The following is a 24,162-nucleotide window of genomic DNA, read 5'->3' as shown; positions in this document are numbered from 1 at the left end:
ATTGTCCCCAACACAAGGTGCACCTGTGTAATGGTCATGCTGTTTAATCAGCTTCTTGATATGCCACACCTGTCAGGTGGATGGATTATCTTGGCAAATGATAAAATGCTCACTAAAAGGGATGGAAACAAATTTGTGCAAAAAACGTTGTGAGAGAAATAAGCTTTTTGTTATTTTTATTTCAGCTCATGTGACCAACATTTTACAAGTTGGGTTTATATTTTTGTTCTGTGTAGTTGGTTGAAGGCAGTTTGCACAAAGCCTATTACATTGTAATTCTTCTTCTCCTCCTCCTCCTCCTACTTCTTCTTTTTCTTCATTTCCGTTGTGTTCTTCTTCTTCTTCTCCTCCTCCTCCTCCTCCTCCTCCTCCTCCTCCTCCTCCTCCTCCTCCTCCTCCTCCTCCTTCTTCTTAATTTCCTTTGTGTTCTTCTCCTCCTCCTTCTTCTTCGTTTCCTTTGTGTTCTTCTCCTCCTCCTCCTCCTTCTTCTTCGTTTCCTTTGTGTTCACCTCCTCCTCCTCCTCTTCCTCCTCCTTTGTGTTCACCTCCTCCTCCTCCTCCTCCTTCTTCATTTCTTTTGTGTTCTTCTCCTCCTCCTCCTTCTTCTTCGTTTCCTTTGTGTTCACCTCCTCCTCCTCCTCCTCCTTCTTCTTCATTTCCTTTGTGTTCTTCTCCTCCTCCTTCTTCTTCGTTTCCTTTGTGTTCTTCTCCTCCTCCTCCTCCTCCTTCTTCTTTGTTTCCTTTGTGTTCACCTCCTCCTCCTCCTCCTCCTCCTCCTTCTTCTTTGTTTCTTTTGTGTTCTTCTCCTCCTCCTCCTTCTTCGTTTCCTTTCTGTTCTTCTTCTCCTCCTCTTCCTCCTCCTCCTCCTCCTCCTTCTTCTTAATTTCCTTTGTGTTCTCCTCCTCCTCCTTCTGCTTCTTCTTCGTTTCCTTTGTGTTCTTCTTCTTCTTCTCCTCCTCCTCCTCCTCCTCCTTCTTCTTCGTTTCCTTTGTGTTCACCTCCTCCTCCTCCTCCTCCTCCTCCTCCTCCTCCTCCTTCTCCTTCTTTGTCGTTTCCTTTGTGTTCACCTCCTCCTCCTCCTTCTCCTTCTTCTCCGTTTCCTTTGTGTTCTTCTTCTCCTCCTCCTCATCCTCCTCCTCCTCCTCCTTCTCCTTCTCTTTCGTTTCCTTTGTGTTCTTCTTCTCCTCCTCCTCCTCCTCCTCCTTCTTCTTCTTCGTTTCCTTTGTGTTCTCCTCCTCCTCCTCCTCCTCCTCCTCCTCCTCCTTCTCCTTCGTTTCCTTTGTGTTCTTCTTCTCCTCCGCCTCCTCCTCCTTCTCCTTCGTTTCCTTTGTGTTCTTCTCCTCCTCCTCCTTCGTTCCATTTGTGTTCTTCTTCTCCTCCTCCTCCTCCTCCTTCGTTTCCTTTGTGTTCTTCTCCTCCTCCTCCTCCTCCTCCTCCTTCGTTTCCTTTGTGTTCTTCTTCTCCTCCTCCTCCTCCTTCGTTTCCTTTGTGTTCTTCTTCTCCTCCTCCTCCTTCTCCTTCGTTTCCTTTGTGTTCTTCTCCTCCTCCTCCTCCTTCGTTTCCTTTGTCTTCTTCTCCTCCTCCTCCTCCTCCTCCTCCTTCGTTTCCTTTGTGTTCTTCTCCTCCTCCTCCTCCTTCGTTTCCTTTGTGTTCTTCTCCTCCTCCTCCTCCTCCTCCTTCATTTCCTTTGTGTTCTTCTCCTCCTCCTCCTCCTCCTCCTCCTCCTCCTCCTCCTCCTCCTCCTCCTCCTCCTCCTCCTCCTCCTCCTCCTTCGTTTCCTTTGTGTTCTTCTTCTCCTCCTCCTTCTCCTCCTTCGTTTCCTTTGTGTTCTTCTCCTCCTCCTCCTTCTCCTTCGTTTCCTTTGTGTTCTTCTCCTCCTCCTCCTCCTCCTTCTCCTTCGTTTCCTTTGTGTTCTTCTTCTCCTCCTCCTCCTCCTCCTTCGTTTCCTTTGTGTTCTTCTCCTCCTCCTCCTCCTCCTTCGTTTCCTTTGTGTTCTTCTCCTCCTCCTCCTCCTCCTCCTCCTTCGTTTCCTTTGTGTTCTTCTCCTCATCCTCCTTCTCCTTCGTTTCCTTTGTGTTCTTCTCCTCCTCCTCCTTTTCCTACGTTTCCTTTGTGTTCTTCTCCTCCTCCTCCTCCTCCTCCTCCTTCGTTTCCTTTGTGTTCTTCTCCTCCTCCTCCTCCTCCTCCTCCTCCTCCTCCTCCTTCGTTTCCTTTGTGTTCTTCTTCTCCTCCTCCTCCTCCTCCTTCGTTTCCTTTGTGTTCTTCTCCTCCTCCTCCTTCTCCTTCGTTTCCTTTGTGTTCTTCTCCTCCTCCTCCTCCTCCTTCTCCTTCGTTTCCTTTGTGTTCTTCTTCTCCTCCTCCTCCTCCTCCTTCGTTTCCTTTGTGTTCTTCTCCTCCTCCTCCTCCTTCTCCTTCGTTTCCTTTGTGTTCTTCTCCTCCTCCTCCTCCTCCTCCTCCTTCGTTTCCTTTGTGTTCTTCTCCTCATCCTCCTCCTCCTTCGTTTCCTTTGTGTTCTTCTCCTCCTCCTCCTTTTCCTACGTTTCCTTTGTGTTCTTCTCCTCCTCCTCCTCCTTCGTTTCCTTTGTGTTCTTCTTCTCCTCCTCCTCCTCCTCCTCCTTCGTTTCCTTTGTGTTCTTCTTCTCCTCCTCCTTCTCCTTCTCCCTCGTTTCCTTTGTGTTCTTCTTCTCCTCCTCCTCCTCTTCCTTCTCCTTCGTTTCCTTTGTGTTCTTCTCCTCCTCCTCCTCCTCCTTCGTTTCCTTTGTGTTCTTCTCCTCCTCCTCCTCCTCCTCCTTCGTTTCCTTTGTGTTCTTCTCCTCATCCTCCTCCTCCTTCGTTTCCTTTGTGTTCTTCTCCTCCTCCTCCTTCTCCTTCGTTTCCTTGTGTTCTTCTCCTCCTCCTCCTTCTCCTTCGTTTCCTTTGTGTTCTTCTTCTCCTCCTCCTCCTCCTCCTCCTTCGTTTCCTTTGTGTTCTTCTTCTCCTCCTCCTCCTTCTCCTTCGTTTCCTTTGTGTTCTTCTTCTCCTCCTTCTCCTTCGTTTCCTTTGTGTTCTTCTCCTCCTCCTCCTCCTCCTCCTCCTCCTCCTCCTCCTCCTCCTCCTCCTCCTCCTCCTTCGTTTCCTTTGTGTTCTTCTTCTCCTCCTCCTCCTCCTCCTCCTTCGTTTCCTTTGTGTTCTTCTCCTCCTCGTCCTTCTCCTTCGTTTCCTTTGTGTTCTTCTCCTCCTCCTCCTCCTCCTCCTCCTTCTCCTTCATTTCCTTTGTGTTCTTCTTCTCCTCCTCCTCCTCCTCCTCCTTCGTTTCCTTTGTGTTCTTCTTCTCCTCCTCCTCCTCCTTCATTTCCTTTGTGTTCTTCTCCTCCTCCTCCTCCTCCTTCATTTCCTTTGTGTTCTTCTCCTCATCCTCCTCCTCCTTCGTTTCCTTTGTGTTCTTCTCCTCCTCCTCCTTCTCCTTCGTTTCCTTTGTGTTCTTCTCCTCCTCCTCCTTCTCCTTCGTTTCCTTTGTGTTCTTCTTCTCCTCCTCCTCCTCCTCCTCCTTCGTTTCCTTTGTGTTCTTCTCCTCCTCCTCCTTCTCCTTCGTTTCCTTTATGTTCTTCTTCTCCTCCTCATCCTCCTCCTTCTCCTTCATTTCCTTTGTGTTCTTCTCCTCCTCCTCCTCCTTCTCCTCCTCCTCCTTCGTTTCCTTTGTGTTCTTCTTCTCCTCCTCCTCCTCCTCCTCCTCCTTCGTTTCCTTTGTGTTCTTCTCCTCCTCCTCCTCCTCCTTCATTTCCTTTGTGTTCTTCTCCTCATCCTCCTCCTCCTTCATTTCCTTTGTGTTCTTCTCCTCCTCCTCCTCCTCCTTCATTTCCTTTGTGTTCTTCTCCTCATCCTCCTCCTCCTTCGTTTCCTTTGTGTTCTTCTCCTCCTCCTCCTTCTCCTTCGTTTCCTTTGTGTTCTTCTCCTCCTCCTCCTTCTCCTTCGTTTCTTTTGTGTTCTTCTTCTCCTCCTCCTCCTCCTCCTCCTCCTTCGTTTCCTTTGTGTTCTTCTCCTCCTCCTCCTTCTCCTTCGTTTCCTTTGTGTTCTTCTTCTCCTCCTCCTCCTCCTCCTTCTCCTTCATTTCCTTTGTGTTCTTCTCCTCCTCCTCCTCCTTCTCCTCCTCCTCCTTCGTTTCCTTTGTGTTCTTCTTCTCCTCCTCCTCCTCCTCCTCCTCCTTCGTTTCCTTTGTGTTCTTCTTCTCCTCCTCCTCCTCCTCCTTCTCCTTTGTTTCCTTTGTGTTCTTCTCCTCCTCCTCCTTCTCCTTCGTTTCCTTTGTGTTCTTCTTCTCCTCCTCCTCCTCCTCCTTCGTTTCCTTTGTGTTCTTCTCCTCATCCTCCTCCTCATTCGTTTCCTTTGTGTTCTTCTCCTCCTCCTCCTTCTCCTTCGTTTCCTTTGTGTTCTTCTCCTCCTCCTCCTTCTCCTTCATTTCCTTTGTGTTCTTCTTCTCCTCCTCCTCCTCCTCCTCCTTCGTTTCCTTTGTGTTCTTCTCCTCCTCCTCCTTCTCCTTCGTTTCCTTTGTGTTCTTCTTCTCCTCCTCATCCTCCTCCTTCTCCTTCATTTCCTTTGTGTTCTTCTCCTCCTCCTCCTCCTTCTCCTCCTCCTCCTTCGTTTCCTTTGTGTTCTTCTTCTCCTCCTCCTCCTCCTCCTCCTCCTTCGTTTCCTTTGTGTTCTTCTTCTCCTCCTCCTCCTCCTCCTTCTCCTTTGTTTCCTTTGTGTTCTTCTCCCCCTCCTCCTTCTCCTATGTTTCCTTTGTGTTCTTCTTCTCCTCATCCTCCTCCTCCTCCTTCGTTTCCTTTGTGTTCTTCTCCTCCTCCTCCTTCTCCTTCGTTTCCTTTGTGTTCTTCTTCTCCTCATCCTCCTTCTCCTTCGTTTCCTTTGTGTTCTTCTCCTCCTCCTCCTCCTCTTCCTCCTTCGTTTCCTTTGTGTTCTTCTTCTCCTCCTCCTCCTCCTCCTCCTTCGTTTCCTTTGTGTTTTTCTCCTCCTCCTCCTTCTCCTTCGTTACCTTTGTGTTCTTCTCCTCCTCCTCCTCCTCCTCTCCTTCGTTTCCTTTGTGTTCTTCTTCTCCTCCTCCTCCTCCTCCTTCGTTTCCTTTGTGTTCTTCTCCTCCTCCTCCTCCTTCATTTCCTTTGTTCTTCTCCTCCTCCTCCTCCTCCTCCTCCTTCGTTTCCTTTGTGTTCTTCTCCTCATCCTCCTCCTCCTTCGTTTCCTTTGTGTTCTTCTCCTCCTCCTCCTCCTCCATCGTTTCCTTTGTGCTCTTCTCCTCCTCCTCCTTCTCCTTCGTTTCCTTTGTGTTCTTCTTCTCCTCCTCCTCCTTCGTTTCCTTTGTGTTCTTCTTCTCCTCCTCATCCTCCTCCTTCTCCTTCATTTCCTTTGTGTTCTTCTCCTCCTCCTCCTCCTTCTCCTCCTCCTCCTTCGTTTCCTTTGTGTTCTTCTTCTCCTCCTCCTCCTCCTCCTCCTCCTCCTTCGTTTCCTTTGTGTTCTTCTTCTCCTCCTCCTCCTCCTCCTTCTCCTTTGTTTCCTTTGTGTTCTTCTCCCCCTCCTCCTTCTCCTTCGTTTCCTTTGTGTTCTTCTTCTCCTCATCCTCCTCCTCCTCCTTCGTTTCCTTTGTGTTCTTCTCCTCCTCCTCCTTCTCCTTCGTTTCCTTTGTGTTCTTCTTCTCCTCATCCTCCTTCTCCTTCGTTTCCTTTGTGTTCTTCTCCTCCTCCTCCTCCTCCTCCTCCTCCTCCTTCGTTTCCTTTGTGCTCTTCTTCTCCTCCTCCTCCTCCTCCTCCTTCGTTTCCTTTGTGTTCTTCTCCTCCTCCTCCTTCTCCTTCGTTTCCTTTGTGTTCTTCTCCTCCTCCTCCTCCTCCTTCTCCTTCGTTTCCTTTGTGTTCTTCTTCTCCTCCTCCTCCTCCTCCTTCGTTTCCTTTGTGTTCTTCTCCTCCTCCTCCTCCTTAATTTCCTTTGTTCTTCTCCTCCTCCTCCTCCTCCTCCTCCTCCTCCTCCTCCTCCTCCTCCTCCTTCGTTTCCTTTGTGTTCTTCTCCTCATCCTCCTCCTCCTTCGTTTCCTTTGTGTTCTTCTCCTCCTCCTCCTCCTCCTTCGTTTCCTTTGTGTTCTTCTCCTCCTCCTCCTTCTCCTTCGTTTCCTTTGTGTTCTTCTTCTCCTCCTCCTCCTCCTCCTCCTTCGTTTCCTTTGTGTTCTTCTCCTCCCCCTCCTTCGTTTCCTTTGTGTTCTTCTCCTCCTCCTCTTCCTCCTCCTTCGTTTCCTTTGTGTTCTTCTCCTCATCCTCCTCCTCCTTCGTTTCCTTTGTGTTCTTTTCCTCCTCCTCAATCTCCTTCGTTTCCTTTGTGTTCTTCTCCTCCTCCTCCTTCTCCTTCGTTTCCTTTGTGTTCTTCTTCTCCTCCTCCTCCTTCATTTCCTTTGTGTTCTTCTTCTCCTCCTCCTCCTTCTCCTTTGTTTCCTTTGTGTTCTTCTTCTCCTCCTCCTCCTTCTCCTTCGTTTCCTTTGTGTTCTTCTCCTCCTCCTCCTCCTCCTCCTCCTCCTCCTTCGTTTCCTTTGTGTTCTTCTTCTCCTCCTCCTCCTCCTCCTCCTTCGTTTCCTTTGTGTTCTTCTCCTCCTCCTTCTCCTTCGTTTCCTTTGTGTTCTTCTCCTCCTCCTCCTCCTCCTCCTTCTCCTTCGTTTCCTTTGTGTTCTTCTTCTCCTCCTCCTCCTCCTCCTCCTCCTTTGTTTCCTTTGTTTTCTTCTCCTCCTCCTCCTCCTTCGTTTCCTTTGTGTTCTTCTCCTCCTCCTACTCCTCCTCCTTCGTTTCCTTTGTGTTCTTCTCCTCCTCCTCCTCCTCGTCCTCCTTCGTTTCCTTTGTGTTCTTCTCCTCCTCCTCCTTCTCCTTCGTTTCCTTTGTGTTCTTCTCCTCCTCCTCCTTCTCCTTCGTTTCCTTTGTGTTCTTCTTCTCCTCCTCCTCCTCCTCCTCCTTCGTTTCCTTTGTGTTCTTCTCCTCCTCCTCCTTCTCCTTCGTTTCCTTTGTGTTCTTCTTCTCCTCCTCCTCCTCTTCCTTCTCCTTCGTTTCCTTTGTGTTCTTCTCCTCCTCCTCCTCCTTCGTTTCCTTTGTGTTCTTCTCCTCCTCCTTCGTTTCCTTTGTGTTCTTCTCCTCATCCTCCTCCTCCTTCGTTTCCTTTGTGTTCTTCTCCTCCTCCTCATTCTCCTTCGTTTCCTTTGTGTTCTTCTCCTCCTCCTCCTTCTCCTTCGTTTCCTTTGTGTTCCTCTTCTCCTCCTCCTCCTCCTTCGTTTCCTTTGTGTTCTTCTCCTCCTCCTCCTCCTCCTCCTCCTCCTTCGTTTCCTTTGTGTTCTTCTTCTCCTCCTCCTCCTCCTCCTCCTTCGTTTCCTTTGTGTTCTTCTCCTCCTCCTCCTTCTCCTTCGTTTCCTTTGTGTTCTTCTCCTCCTCCTCCTCCTCCTTCTCCTTCGTTTCCTTTGTGTTCTTCTCCTCCTCCTCCTCCTTCTCCTTCGTTTCCTTTGTGTTCTTCTTCTCCTCCTCCTCCTCCTCCTTCTCCTTCGTTTCCTTTGTGTTCTTCTTCTCCTCCTCCTCCTCCTCCTCCTCCTTCGTTTCCTTTCTGTTCTTCTCCTCCTCCTCCTTCTCCTTCGTTTCCTTTGTGTTCATCTTCTCCTCCTCCTCCTCCTCCTCCTTCTCCTTCATTTCCTTTGTGTTCTTCTTCTCCTCCTCCTCCTCCTCCTTCTTCTTCATTTCAGTTATGTTTTTCTCCTTCTTCTGCCACTACTTTTTAAAAGCTCCTGGCCACTGTATATCTGCCTGAAATATGTTTATTTTGATATGTGTAACAATGTGATTGATGTTGCTGTTATTTATATTGATGTTGTTGTTGTCAGGATGGAATGTACGGTCTGGAGTGTCGTGGGCGTTGTGACTGTAGTCATGGCGATGGCTGTGACCACGTCACCGGCTTCTGTCGCTGCCTCGCTGGATGGACAGGTCAGTATTATGGTAGGATATAGAGAGACAGGTCAGTATTATGGTAGGATACAGAGAGACAGGTCAGTACTATGGTAGGATACAGAGAGACAGGTCAGTACTATGGTAGGATACAGAGAGACAGGTCAGTACTATGGTAGGATACAGAGAGACAGGTCAGTACTATGGTAGGAGAGAGAGACAGGTCAGTACTCTGGTAGGAGAGAGAGACAGGTCAGTATTATGGTAGGATACAGAGAGACAGGTCAGTACTCTGGTCGGATACAGAGACACAGGTCAGTACTATGGTAGGATACAGAGAGACAGGTCAGTACTATGGTAGGATACAGAGAGACGGGTCAGTATTATGGTAGGACACAGAGAGACAGGTCAGTACTATGGTAGGATACAGAGAGACAGGTCAGTACTATGGTAGGATACAGAGAGACAGGTCAGTACTATGGTAGGATACAGAGAGACAGGTCAGTATTATGGTAGGATACAGAGAGACAGGTCAGTATTATGGTAGGATACAGAGAGACAGGTCAGTACTATGGTAGGATACAGAGAGACAGGTCAGTATTATGGTAGGATACAGAGAGACAGGTCAGTACTATGGCAGGATACAGAGATACAGGTCAGTATTATGGTAGGAGAGAGAGACAGGTCAGTACTATGGCAGGATACAGAGAGACAGGTCAGTACTATGGTAGGATACAGAGAGACAGGTCAGTACTATGGTAGGATACAGAGAGACAGGTCAGTACTATGGTAGGATACAGAGAGACAGGTCAGTACTATGGTAGGATATAGAGAGACAGGTCAGTACTATGGTAGGAGAGAGAGACAGGTCAGTACTATGGTAGGATACAGAGAGACAGGTCAGTACTATGGTAGGATATAGAGAGACAGGTCAGTACTATGGTAGGATACAGAGAGACAGGTCAGTACTATGGTAGGATACAGAGAGACAGGTCAGTACTATGGTAGGATACAGAGAGACAGGTCAGTATTATGGTATTACAGAGGTAGGATACTATGGTAGGATACTCTCTCTCCTAGTTGTGTCTCTGTCTCTCCTAGTTGTGTCTCTCTCCTAGTTGTGTCTCTCTCTCTCTCCTAGTTGTGTCTCTCTCTCTCCTAGTTGTGTCTCTGCTGTCTCGCTCTCTCCTAGTTGTGTCTCTCTCTCTCTCTCCTAGTTGTGTCTCTCTCTCTCTCCTAGTTGTGTCTCTCTCTCTCCTAGTTGTGTCTCTCTCTCTCTCTCCTAGTTGTGTCTCTCTCTCTCTCCTAGTTGTGTCTCTCTCTCTCCTAGTTGTGTCGCTGTCCCTCTCCTAGTTGTGTCGCTGTCCCTCTCTCTCCTAGTTGTGTCTCTCTCTCTCCTAGTTGTGTCTCTCTCTCTCCTAGTTGTGTCGCTGTCCCTCTCTCTCCTAGTTGTGTCTCTCTCTCTCCTAGTTGTGTGTCTCTCTCTCTCTCCTAGTTGTGTCTCTGTCTCTCCTAGTTGTGTCTCTCTCTCTCCTAGTTGTGTCTCTCTCTCTCTCCTAGTTGTGTCGCTGTCCCTCTCTCTCCTAGTTGTGTCTCTCTCTCTCTCCTAGTTGTGTCTCTCTCTCTCTCCTAGTTGTGTCTCTCTCTCTCGCCTAGTTGTGTCTCTGCTGTCTCTCTCTCTCCTAGTTGTGTCTCTCTCTCTCTCCTAGTTGTGTCTCTGCAGTCTCTCTCTCTCGCCTAGTTGTGTCTCTGCTGTCTCTCTCTCTCCTAGTTGTGTCTCTCTCTCTCCTAGTTGTGTCTCTGCTGTCTCTCTCTCTCTCCTAGTTGTGTCTCGCTGTCTCTCTCTCTCGCCTAGTTGTGTCTCTGCTGTCTCTCTCTCTCCTAGTTGTGTCTCTCTCTCTCCTAGTTGTGTCGCTGTCCCTCTCTCTCCTAGTTGTGTCTCTCTCTCTCTCTCCTAGTTGTGTCTCTCTCTCTCCTAGTTGTGTCTCTGCTGTCTCTCTCTCTCCTAGTTGTGTCTCTCTCTCTCTCCTAGTTGTGTCTCTCTCTCTCCTAGTTGTGTCGCTGTCCCTCTCTCTCCTAGTTGTGTCTCTCTCTCTCTCCTAGTTGTGTCTCTCTCTCTCCTAGTTGTGTCTCTGCTGTCTCTCTCTCTCCTAGTTGTGTCTCTCTCTCTCTCCTAGTTGTGTCTCTCTCTCTCCTAGTTGTGTCGCTGTCCCTCTCTCCTAGTTGTGTCTCTCTCTCTCTCCTAGTTGTGTCTCTCTCTCTCCTAGTTGTGTCTCTGCTGTCTCTCTCTCTCCTAGTTGTGTCTCCCTCTCTCTCCTAGTTGTGTCTCTCTCTCTCTCCTAGTTGTGTCTCTCTCTCTCTCTCCTAGTTGTGTCTCTCTCTCTCGCCTAGTTGTGTCTCTGCTGTCTCTCTCTCTCCTAGTTGTGTCTCTCTCTCTCCTAGTTGTGTCTCTGTCTCTCCTAGTTGTGTCTCTGTCTCTCCTAGTTGTGTCTCTGCTGTCTCTCTCTCTCCTAGTTGTGTCTCTCTCTCTCCTAGTTGTGTCTCTCTCTCCTAGTTGTGTCTCTGTCTCTCCTAGTTGTGTCTCTCTCTCTCCTAGTTGTGTCGCTGTCTCTCTCCTAGTTGTGTCGCTGTCCCTCTCCTAGTTGTGTCGCTGTCCCTCTCTCTCCTAGTTGTGTCTCTCTCTCTCCTAGTTGTGTCTCTCTCTCTCTCTCTCCTAGTTGTGTCTCTCTCTCTCCTAGTTGTGTCTCTCTCTCTCTCCTAGTTGTGTCTCTGTCTCTCCTAGTTGTGTCTCTCTCTCCTAGTTGTGTCTCTGTCTCTCCTAGTTGTGTCTCTCTCTCTCTCCTAGTTGTGTCTCTCTCTCTCTCCTAGTTGTGTCTCTCTCTCTCTCTCCTAGTTGTGTCTCTCTCTCTCCTAGTTGTGTCTCTCTCTCTCTCCTAGTTGTGTCTCTCTCTCTCTCCTAGTTGTGTCTCTGCTGTCTCTCTCTCTCCTAGTTGTGTCTCTCTCTCTCTCCTAGTTGTGTCTCTCTCTCTCTCCTAATTGTGTCTCTGTCCCTCTCTCTCCTCTCTCATGCGGCAGCGTCTGGGGTCTGTGTGTATCTAACTAAAGTGACAGGCGTAAAAGTGTATCCATCTCTGTCCGGGCAGGGAAAGAACAGGCGCAATAGATGAGGGTCATTGTAGTTAAATACCAAATATTTTTTGTTGAACTAGGTTGAGTATTTGCTTAATGAAAACTACAACTCCCAGCATCCCATAAAGTTCTTGACATGATTTCTCTAGTGAATGATTTGATTTCTCTCTAATGAAATGTAAGGAATTGAACCGTGGTCGGTCAGTTAGTTGTTTAATAGGCAGCCCCTAGAAGAGAGCATCGATTTCAGATTTTCCACTTCCTGTCAGGAAGTTTGCTGCAAAAGGAGTTCTGTTTTACTCACAGATATAATTCAAACGGTTTTAGAAACTAGAGAGTGTTTTCTATCCAATAGTAATAATAATATGCATATTGTACGAGCAAGAATTGAGTACGAGGCCGTTTAAATTGGGCACGATTTTCCCCCAAAATTGAAAACAGCGCCCTCTGTCCTCAACAGGTTAATATCCCAAAACCCTCCCGAAATGTATTTTAATCGCTCAGCGCTACTAGAGAATGTCTTGGGAGTCTGGGCCTTACAGAGTTTTCGGAAAAGTATTCAGACCCCTTGAGTTTTTTCCACATTTTGTTACGTTACAGCCTCTAAAATGGATTACATAAATACATATTCTCAGCAATCTACACACAATACCCAATAATGACTAAGCGAAAACAGTTATTTTGACATTTTTGCAAATGTATTAAAAAAGAAAAAGAAAACTACCTTATTTACATAAGTATTCAGACCCTTTGGTATGAGACTCTACGTTGAGCTCAGGTGCATCCTGTTTCCATTGATCATCCCTGAGATGTTTTTACAACTTGATTGGAGTCCACCTGTTGTCAATTCAATTGGTTGGACATGATTTGGAAAGACACACATCTGTCTATATAAGGTCCCACAGTTGACAGTGCATGTCAGCCAAAACCAAGACATGAGGTCGAAGAAATTGTCCGTAGACAGGATTGTGTCGAGGCACAGATCTGGGGAAGGGTACCAAAACATTTCTGCAGCATTGAAGGTCCCCAAGAACACAGTGTCCTCCATCATTCTTAAATGGAAGAAGATTGGAACCACCAAGACATATTCTCAGTAGGAGGAGCCTAGCAGGCTGATATTCTCAGTAGGAGGAGCCTAGCAGGCTGATATTCTCAGTAGGAGGAGCCTAGCAGGCTGATATTCTCAGTAGGAGGAGCCTAGCATGCTGATATTCTCAGTAGGAGGAGCCTAGCAGGCTGATATTCTCAGTAGGAGGAGCCTAGCAGGCTGATATTCTCAGTAGGAGGAGCCTAGTAGGCAAATATTCTCAGTAGGAGGAGCCTAACATGCTGATATTCTCAGTAGGAGGAGCCTAACATGTTGATATTCTCAGTAGGCGGAGCCTAGCATGCTGATATTCTCAGTGGGAGGAGCCTAACATGTTGATATTCTCGGTAGGCGGAGCCTAACATGCTGATATTCTCAGTAGGAGGAGCCTAGATTACTTAAAATTGTTGCTGCCGCAAATGTTTTTCGTCAACATTGTACACATTATGTAGTATGATTAGTACACAGTATGTAGTATAATTAGTACACATTATGTAGTATGATTAGTACACAGTATGTAGTATAATTAGTACACATTATGTAGTATGATTTGTACACAGTATGTAGTATAATTAGTACACAGTATGTAGTATAATTAGTACACAGTATGTAGTATAATTAGTACACAGTATGTAGTATAATTAGTACACAGTATGTAGTATAATTAGTACACATTATGTAGTTTAAGTAGGTAGTAGCCAGGCGTGTGTGTGTGTGTGTGTGTGTGTGTGTGTGTGTGCGTGCGTATAATTTAAACATCATTACAGACCTGTGTGTGTGTGTGTGTGTGTGTGTGTGTGTGTGTGTGTGTGTGTGTGTGTGTGTGTGTGTGTGTGTGTGTGTGTGTGTGTGTGTGTGTGTGTGTGTGTGTGTGTGCGCGTGTGTGTGTGTGTCCAAGAAATGTTCTGTTAATTAAAAGGTGTTGTTTGTTTGTGTTTTGAGCCTGCGTGATATAAATGCTTAGAGATGGGAGGAATCGTGATCTAATTTAACTCACTTGAAACCTGGGCTGTAATCATGTAAATTACACACACACACACAGACACACAGACACACACACACACACACACACACACACACACACACACACACACACACACACACACACACACACACACACACACACACACACACACACACACACACACACACACACACACACACACACACACACACACACACAAGTCTGTAATGATATTTAAATTGCCTCCGGCTATCGGTGATACACAACCATATTTAAATGATTCACGTGATGAATAAATATATAGCAACAAATGGTTAAATCACAACTCGACATGCCTCTCCAATATAATATTACCTCCGCCGTCAAACATTAGCAAACTCTGTAACTTGTCAGTGTGTCGTCGAAACTAGACCAGAGATACTACACTATTCATGTCCCTCAGGACCCAGAAGTCTGTCAGTTTTAACAGTCTACAACCCTATTCATCTCCCTCAGGACCAAAACATAGAAGTCTGTCAGAATTAACAGTCTACAACCCTATTCATGTCCCTCAGGACCCAGAAGTCTGTCAGTTTTAACAGTCTACAACCCTATTCATCTCCCTCAGGACCAAAACATAGAAGTCTGTCAGAATTAACAGTCTACAACCCTATTCATGTCCCTCAGGACCCAGAAGTCTGTCAGTTTTAACAGTCTACAACCCTATTCATGTCCCTCAGGACCCAGAAGTCTGTCAGTTTTAACAGTCTACAACCCTATTCATGTCCCTCAGGACCCAGAAGTCTGTCAGTTTTAACAGTCTACAACCCTATTCATGTCCCTCAGTACCAAGACCTAGAAGTCTGTCAGAATTAACAGTCTGCAACCCTATTCATGTCCCTCAGGACCCAGAAGTCTGTCAGTTTTAACAGTCTACAACCCTATTCATGTCCCTCAGGACCAAAACATAGAAGTATCTCCGTTTTAACAGTCTCTATCTCCGTTCCAGCCTCCCACGGCTAATTAACAGGGCTTATCTAGGCTCCAAATGGTACCTTATTCCATATGGGCCCTGGTTGGAAGTAGGGCCCTGTAGGAAGTGTAAGAAGTGATCCATTGAAGTGGTGCCACAGTTGGCAACAGCATGATAGTAGGTTCGATGCAGAATGACTGTAAGTTGCTTTGGATAAAAGCGTTTGGTGGATGGAATATATTATTGTAGGTTGAAGTCAATTGAAACTTGTGTCGTCTCTTGCTGTGGGAGACATTGGTGTCCTTGATGCGTATTAACAGTCTGAACCGACTGTATGTGTCAAGTACATATCTGTTACCATATTTGTAGAGTATATATCTGTTACTGTATGTGTAGAGTATATATATGTTACTGTATGTATATAGTATATATCTGTTACTGTGTGTGTAGAGTGTATATCTGTTACTGCATGTATAGAGTATATATCTGTTACTGTATGTGTAGAGTATATATCTGTTACTGTATGTATAGAGTATATATCTGTTACTGTATGTGTAGAGTACATATCTGTTACTGTATGTGTAGAGTATATATCTGTTACTGTATGTATATAGTACATATATGTTACTGTATGTATATAGTATATATCTGTTACTGTGTGTGTAGAGTATATATCTGTTACTGTATGTGTAGAGTATATATCTGTTACTGTATGTATAGAGTATATATCTGTTACTGTATGTGTAGAGTATATATCTGTTACTGTATGTGTAGAGTATATATCTGTTACTGTATGTGTAGAGTATATATCTGTTAATGTATGTGTAGAGTATATATATGTTACTGTATGTATATAGTATATATCTGTTACTGTGTGTGTAGAGTGTATATCTGTTACTGCATGTATAGAGTATATATCTGTTACTGTATGTGTAGAGTATATATCTGTTACTGTATGTATAGAGTATATATCTGTTACTGTATGTGTAGAGTATATATCTGTTACTGTATGTGTAGAGTATATATCTGTTACTGTATGTATATAGTACATATATGTTACTGTATGTATATAGTATATATCTGTTACTGTGTGTGTAGAGTATATATCTGTTACTGTATGTGTAGAGTATATATCTGTTACTGTATGTATAGAGTATATATCTGTTACTGTATGTGTAGAGTATATATCTGTTACTGTATGTGTAGAGTATATATCTGTTACTGTATGTGTAGAGTATATATCTGTTACTGTATGTGTAGAGTATATATCTGTTACTGTGTGTATAGAATATATATCCGTTACTGCATGTGTAGAGTATACATCTGTTACTGTATGTGTAGAGTATATATCTGTTACTGTATGTATAGAGTATATATCTGTTACTGTATGTGTAGAGTATATATCTGTTACTGTATGTATATAGTATATATCTGTTACTCTATGTATAGAGTATATATCTGTTACTGTATGTGTAGAGTATATATCTGTTACTGTATGTGTAGAGTATATCTCTGTTACTGTATGTGTAGAGTATGTATCTGTTACTGTATGTATAGAGTATATATCTGTTACTGTATGTATAGAGTATATATCCGTTACTGTATGTGTAGAGTATATATCCGTTACTGCATGTGTAGAGTATATATCTGTTACTATATGTATAGAGTATATATCCGTTACTGTATGTATAGAGTATATATCCGTTACTGCATTTGTAGAGTATATATCTGTTACTGTATGTATAGAGTGTATATCTGTTACTGTATGTGTAGAGTATATATCTGTTACTGTATGTGTAGCGTATATATCTGTTACTGTATGTATAGAGTATATATCTGTTACTATATGTGTAGAGTATATATATGTTATTGTATGTATAGAGTATATATCTGTTACTGTATGTGTAGAGTATATGTCTGTTACTGCATGTGTAGAGTATATATATGTTACTGTATGTATATAGTATATATCTGTTACTGTGTGTGTAGAGTGTATATCTGTTACTGTATGTGTAGAGTATATATCTGTTACTGTATGTATAGAGTATATATCTGTTACTGTATGTATAGAGTATATATCTGTTACTGTCTGTATAGAGTATATATCTGTTACTGTATGTGTAGAGTATATATCTGTTACTGTATGTATAGAGTATATATCTGTTACTGTATGTGTAGATTATACATCGGTTACTGTATGTGTAGAGTATATATCTGTTACTGTATGTATAGAGTATATATCCGTTACTGTATGTGTAGAGTATATATCTGTTACTGTATGTATAGAGTATATATCTGTTACTGTATGTATAGAGTATATATCCGTTACTGTATGTGTAGAGTATATATCTGTTACTGTATGTATAGAGTATATATCTGTTACTGTATGTATAGAGTATATATCCGTTACTGTATGTGTAGAGTATATATCTGTTACTGTATGTATAGAGTATATATCTGTTACTATATGTGTAGAGTGTATATCTGTTACTGTATGTATAGAGTATATATCTGTTACTGTATGTATAGAATATATATCTGTTACTGTATGTGTAGAGTATATATCTGTTACTGTATGTATAGAGTATATATCTGTTACTATATGTATAGAGTATATATCCGTATGTATTATTTCATACTTGTGATGTTTTCACTATTATTCTACAATGTGGAAAACGGTCAAAATTAAGGAAAACCCTGGAATGAGTAGTTGACAGGTACTGTATATAGTATGTATCAGCTGGAAGTAGAGGCCTAAGTGTTGTTGCCCATTAGTTTACTGCAATTAGGGGAGGGTTGGTAGGGTTAGGAGAAAATACTAAAGGAAAATATATTTAAAATATATTTACAGTGCATTCGGAGAGAATTCAGACCCCTTCACTTTTTTTCACATTTTGTTACGTTACAGCCTTATTCTAAAATGTATTAAATTGTATTTTTCCCCCCTCATCAATTTTCACACAATGCACCATAATTACAAAGTGAAAACATTTTGGGGGGGGGATTTTTTTCCAAATGTATTAAACATTTTAAACAGAAATACCTTACTTACATAAGTCATTCAGACCCTTTGCTATGAGACTCAAAATTGAGCTCGGGTACATCCTGTTTCCATTGATCATCCTTGAGATTTTTCTACAACTTGATTGGAGTCCACCTGTGGTAAATCATTTCAATTGATTGGACAAGATTAGGAAAGCCACACACCTGTCTATACAAAGTCCCACAGTTGACAGTTGACGTCAGAGCAAATAACAAGCCATGAGGTTGAAGGAATTGTCTTTAAAGAACACAGTGGTTTGGATCCACGAAGACTCTTCCTAGAGCCGCCCGGCCAAACTAAGCAATCGGTGGAGAAGAGCCTTGGGTCAGGGAGGTGACCAAGAACCCGATGGTCACTCTGACAGAGCTCCAGAGTTCCTCTCTGGAGATGGTAGAACCTTCCAGAAGAAGAAACCATCTCTGCAGCACTCCACCAGTCAGGCCTATATGATTGAGTGGCCAGACGGAAGCCACTCCTCAGTAAAAGGTACATGACAGCCCGCTTGGAGTTTGCCAAAAGGCCCCCAATGACTCTCAGGCCATGAGAAACTAGATTCTTTGGTCTGATGAAACCAAGATTGAACTCTATGGCCTGTATGCCAAGCGTCACGTCTGGAGGAAACCTGGCTCCATCCCTACGGTGAAGCATGGTGGTGGCAGCATCATGCTGTGTGGATGTTTGTCAGCAGCAGGGACTGGGAGACTAGTCAGGATCGAGGCAAAGATGAACTGAGCAAAGTACAGAGAGATCCTTGATGAAAACCTGCTCCAGAGCACTCAGGACCTCAGACTGGGGGCGAAGGTTCACCTTCCAACAGGACAACGACCCTAAGCACACAGCCAAGACAACGCAGGAGTGTCTTCGGAACAGGTCTCTGAATGTCCTTGAGTGGCCCAGCCAGAGCCCGGACTTGAACCCCAAACAAACATCTCAGGAGACCTGAAAATAGCTGTGCAGCGATACTCCCCATCCAACTTGACAGAGCTTGAGAGGATCTGCAGAGAAGAATGAGAGAAACTCCCCAAATACAGGTGTGCCAAGCTTGCAGCGTCATACCCAAGAAAATTTGAGGCTGTAATCGCTGCCAAAGGTGCTTCAACAAAGTACTGAGTAAAGGGACTGAATACTAATGTAAATGTGGTATTTCAGTTTAAAATTGTTAATACATGTGAAAGAATCTCAAAAAAGCTGTTTTTGCCTTGTCATTATGGGGTATTGTGTGTAGATTTATTAGGAAATTGTTCGTTTTTTTATATACATTTTAGAATAAGCCTGTAACGTAACAAAATGTGGAGTAAGTCAAGGGGTCTGAATACCAAAACGCACTGTATATAGTGAATATATAGTCTATGGGGTATTGCAAATGATGCAGACAATTACATTGATAGAAGCCACAGTCTATCTCCAATATAACCTTATTTTTTAACACGAGTTAGCAAGTTCCTTCAAACTGCACGCAGAGAAATACAAATGGTTTCCAAGAGTTCATCTGACTATGGGGAAGAAGATTAAGGGCCTCGTTGCCAAAAACCCCAAAGTATCGCTTCAGGGTATTAAAAAATAAATAAAGTAAAACAAAAAATAATGAACACATTTCAGACCTTTACAGTTAATACACTGAATGAGTTAGGATGGGTAATGAAGGACAAAAGTCACTTTAACAACAGTATGCAAGCCTAAACAGGTAGAATACTGGATCTGTAGTCTACAAGCCTAAACAGGTAGAATACTGGATCTGTAGTCTACAAGCCTAAACAGGTAGAATACTGGATCTGTAGTCTACAAGCCTAAACAGGTAGAATACTGGATCTGTAGTCTACAAGCCTAAACAGGTAGAATACTGGATCTGTAGTCTACAAGCCTAAACAGGTAGAATACTGGATCTGTAGTCTACAAGCCTAAACAGGTAGAATACTGGATCTGTAGTCTACAAGCCTAAACAGGTAGAATACTGGATCTGTAGTCTACAAGCCTAAACAGGTAGAATATGTGTACAAGCCTAAACAGGTAGAATACTGGATCTGTAGTGTACAAGCCTAAACAGGTAGAATACTGGATCTGTAGTTTACAAGCCTAAACAGGTAGAATACTGGATCTGTAGTTTACAAGCCTAAACAGGTAGAATACTGGATCTGTAGTCTACAAGCCTAAACAGGTAGAATACTGGATCTGTAGTCTACAAGCCTAAACAGGTAGAATACTGGATCTGTAGTCTACAAGCCTAAACAGGTAGAATATGTGTACAAGCCTAAACAGGTAGAATACTGGATCTGTAGTAAACAAGCCTAAACAGGTAGAATACTGGATCTGTAGTGTACAAGCCTAAACAGGTAGAATACTGGATCTGTAGTCTACAAGCCTAAACAGGTAGAATACTGGATCTGTAGTCTACAAGCCTAAACAGGTAGAATATGTGTACAAGCCTAAACAGGTAGAATACTGGATCTGTAGTAAACAAGCCTAAACAGGTAGAATACTGGATCTGTAGTGTACAAGCCTAAACAGGTAGAATACTGGATCTGTAGTGTACAAGCCTAAACAGGTAGAATACTAGATCTGTAGTCTAGGAGCCTAAACAGGTAGAATACTGGATCTATAGTCTACAAGCCTAAACAGGTAGAATATGTGTACAAGCCTAAACAGGTAGAATACTGGATCTGTAGTAAACAAGCCTAAACAGGTAGAATACTGGATCTGTAGTCTACAAGCCTAAACAGGTAGAATACTGGATCTATAGTGTACAAGCCTAAACAGGTAGAATACTGGATCTGTAGTGTACAAGCCTAAACAGGTAGAATACTGGATCTGTAGTCTACAAGCCTAAACAGGTAGAATACTGAATCTGTAGTCTACAAGCCTAAACAGGTAGAATACTGGATCTGTAGTCTACAAGCCTAAACAGGTAGAATACTGGATCTGTAGTCTACAAGCCTAAACAGGTAGAATACTGGATCTGTAGTCTACAAGCCTAAACAGGTAGAATACTGGATCTGTAGTCTACAAGCCTAAACAGGTAGAATACTGGATCTGTAGTCTACAAGCCTAAACAGGTAGAATACTGGATCTGTAGTCTACAAGCCTAAACAGGTAGAATACTGGATCTGTAGTCTAGGAGCCTAAACAGGTAGAATACTGGATCTGTAGTCTACAAGCCTAAACAGGTAGAATACTGGATCTGTAGTCTACAAGCCTAAACAGGTAGAATACTGGATCTGTAGTCTACAAGCCTAAACAGGTAGAATACTGGATCTGTAGTGTACAAGCCTAAACAGGTAGAATACTGGATCTGTAGTCTACAAGCCTAAACAGGTAGAATACTGGATCTGTAGTCTACAAGCCTAAACAGGTAGAATACTGGATCTGTAGTGTACAAGCCTAAACAGGTAGAATACTGGATCTGTAGTGTACAAGCCTAAACAGGTAGAATACTGGATCTGTAGTCTACAAGCCTAAACAGGTAGAATACTGGATCTATAGTGTACAAGCCTAAACAGGTAGAATACTAGATCTGTAGTCTAGGAGCCTAAACAGGTAGAATACTGGATCTGTAGTCTACAAGCCTAAACAGGTAGAATATTGGATCTGTAGTGTACAAGCCTAAACAGGTAGAATACTGGATCTGTAGTGTTCAAGCCTAAACAGGTAGAATACTGGATCTGTAGTCTACAAGCCTAAACAGGTAGAATACTAGATCTGTAGTCTAGGAGCCTAAACAGTTAGAATACTGGATCTGTAGTCTACAAGGAAGGATGAAGGGGAGGAAAGGAAGGAGAGAGGGAGGGAGGCAGGGAGGAGAGAAGGAAGAATGATGTGGAGGGGAGGGAGGCAGGGAGGATGATGGGAAGGAAGGAAGGATGATGGGAAGGAAAGGAAGGATGAATTGGAGGAAAGGAAGGAGAGAGGGAGGGAGGCAGGGAGGAAAGAAGGAAGGATGATGGGGAGGGGAGGGAGGCAGGGAGGATGATGGGAAGGAAGGAAGGATGATGGGAAGGAAAGGAAGGATGATGGGGAGGAAAGGAAGGAGAGAGGGAGGGAGGCAGGGAGGAGAGAAGGAAGAATGATGTGGAGAGGAGGGAGGCATTCTGAACACTGTACAGGATTGGAGACTCTAGGCCATCTGTCTGGGTTAATTGAGTCACCAGGGTGCAGAAAGGGCTGGAGGGCTGAGAGCTCCCCAACCCACACGGGCTAGAAGAGTGAGGAGACCTCACTGAGGAGAGAGACATACAGGACAAGAGGAGGGGACCTCACTGAGGAGAGAGACATACAGGACAAGAGGAGGTGACCTCACTGAGGAGAGAGACATACAGGACAAGAGGATGGGACCTCACTGAGGAGAGAGACATACAGGACAAGAGGAGGGGACCTCACTGAGGAGAGAGACATACAGGACAAGATGAGGGGACCTCACTGAGGAGAGAGATATACAGAACAAGAGGAGGGGACCTCACTGAGGAGAGGCACACAGGACAAGAGGGACCTCACTGAGGCGAGAGACATACAGAACAAGAGGAGGGGTTCTCACTGAGGAGAGAGACATACAGGACAAGAGGAGGGGACCTCACTGAGGAGAGAGACATACAGGACAAGAGGAGGGGACCTCACTGAGGAGAGAGAGACATACAGGACAAGAGGAGGGGACCTCACTGAGGAGAGAGACATACAGGACAAGAGGAGGGGTTCTCACTGAGGAGAGAGACATACAGAACAAGAGGAGGGGACCTCACTGAGGAGAAAGACATACAGGACAAGAGGAGGGGACCTCACTGAGAAGAGAGAGACATACAGGACAAGAGGAGGGGACCTCACTGAGGAGAGAGACATACAGGACAAGAGGAGGGACCTCACTGAGGAGAGAGACATACAGGACAAGAGGAGGGGACCTCACTGAGGAGAGAGACATACAGGACAAGAGGAGGGGACCTCACTGAGGAGAGAGACATACAGGACAAGAGGAGGGACCTCACTGAGGAGAGAGACATACAGGACAAGAGGAGGGGACCTCACTGAGGAGAGAGACATACAGGACAAGAGGAGGGGTTCTCACTGAGGAGAGAAACATTAACCTGGAGAGTGACAGAGTGACAGAGAGGGGATCTGTGAATGGACATTTTTTTACATTTACATTTTAGTCATTTAGCAGACGCTCTTATCCAGAGCGACTTACAGTAGAGTGCATACATTTAATTACATTTTTACATACTGAGACAAGGATATCCCTACCGGCCAAACCCTCCCTAACGACGCTATGCCAATTGTGCGTCGCCCCACGGACCTCACGGTTGCGGCCGGCTGCGACAGAGCCTGGGCGCGAACCCAGCCCAGCCTGGGCGCGAACCCAGAGACTCTGGTGGCGCAGATGCAGTGTCCTAGACCACTGCGCCACCCGGGAGGCCTGGACATAGCAAGAGAGAGCGAGAAAGGGAGAGATCACGGTTGAGACAGAGAAGAGGGAGGGAGAAGAGATACAGTACAGAGAGAAGTGGAAAGAGTGGGAAAAAGGGAGGGGAGAAAGAATCCTTACCTGCGGAGAGAAATAATGTTGACTTGCTGAGAGATAACATTCTGACAGGGGAGTGATTAACACCGTGCCATAGTAAGCCCTGGGAGACCAAAACACGCAAGGGCGTCTTGTAACTAAGGTAGTCTCCTGCTATCAGCCCTTCCTCCTCTAACATAGTGACTTCACACTGAGTCAGGAGCATGTACCAGGGTGTCACCTAGAGCAGCTACACCAGGCAACAGACGCTACACCAGGCTACAGACGCTACACCAGGCTACAGACGCTACACCAGGCTACAGACGCTACACCAGGCTACAGACGCTACACCAGGCTACAGACGCTACACCAGGCTACAGCAGCTACACCAGGCTACAGCAGCTACACCAGACTACACCAGGCTACAGCAGCTACACCAGGCTACACCAGGCTACAGCAGCTACACCAGACTACACCAGGCTACAGCAGCTACACCAGGCTACACCAGGCTACAGCAGCTACAGCAGCTACACCAGGCTACACCAGGCTACACCAGGCTACACCAGGCTACAGCAGCTACACCAGACTACACCAGGCTACAGCAGCTACACCAGGCTACACCAGGCTACACCAGGCTACAGCAGCTACACCAGGCTACACCAGGCTACACCAGGCTACACCAGGCTACAGCAGCTACACCAGACTACACCAGCTACATCAGGCTACACCAGGCTACAGCAGCTACAGCAGCTACACCAGGCTACACCAGGCTACACCAGGCTACACCAGACTACACCAGGCTACACCAGGCTACACCAGACTACACCAGGCTACACCAGGCTACAGCAGCTACAGCAGCTACACCAGGCTACACCAGGCTACACCAGGCTACACCAGACTACACCAGGCTACACCAGGCTACAGCAGCTACAGACTCTACACCAGGCTACACCAGGCTACACCAGACTACACCAGGCTACACCAGGCTACAGCAGCTACAGACGCTACACCAGGCTACACCAGACTACACCAGGCTACAGACGCTACACCAGGCTACAGCAGCTACAGACGCTACACCAGGCTACAGCAGCTACAGCAGCTACACCAGACTACAGCAGCTACACCAGGCTACACCAGACTACACCAGACTACAGCAGCTACATCAGGCTACACCAGACTACAGCAGCTACAGACTCTACACCAGGCTACACCAGGCTACACCAGACTACACCAGGCTACACCAGGCTACAGCAGCTACAGACGCTACACCAGGCTACACCAGACTACACCAGGCTACACCAGGCTACACCAGACTACACCAAGCTACACCAGACTACACCAAGCTACACCAGGCTACACCAGGCTACACCAGGCTACACCAGGCTACAGCAGCAACACCAGGCTACACCAGGCTACACCAGACTACACCAGGCTACACCAGGCTACAGACGCTACACCAGGCTACACCAGGCTACAGACGCTACACCAGGCTACACCAGGCTACACCAGGCTACACCAGACTACACCAGACTACACCAGGCTACACCAGGCTACACCAGACTACACCAGACTACAGCAGC

General features: G+C 45.3%; 1 protein-coding gene across 1 annotated transcript in view; it reads left to right on the top strand.

Moving 5' to 3' along the window:
- Positions 1-24,162, top strand: part of LOC129856882 (multiple epidermal growth factor-like domains protein 11) — a 492,683-nt gene that overhangs the window by 422,094 nt on the left and 46,427 nt on the right. Inside the window, exon 14 of the mRNA XM_055924622.1 lies at positions 7,865-7,967. Within this exon, the coding sequence (XP_055780597.1) occupies positions 7,865-7,967 (103 nt within the window). The remainder of the gene's footprint in view (positions 1-7,864; positions 7,968-24,162) is intronic.

This window comes from Salvelinus fontinalis, chromosome 6 (genome assembly GCF_029448725.1).
Source record: "Salvelinus fontinalis isolate EN_2023a chromosome 6, ASM2944872v1, whole genome shotgun sequence".
Lineage (NCBI taxonomy): Eukaryota > Metazoa > Chordata > Actinopteri > Salmoniformes > Salmonidae > Salvelinus > Salvelinus fontinalis.
This window is presented reverse-complemented; position numbering and strand designations above follow the sequence as displayed.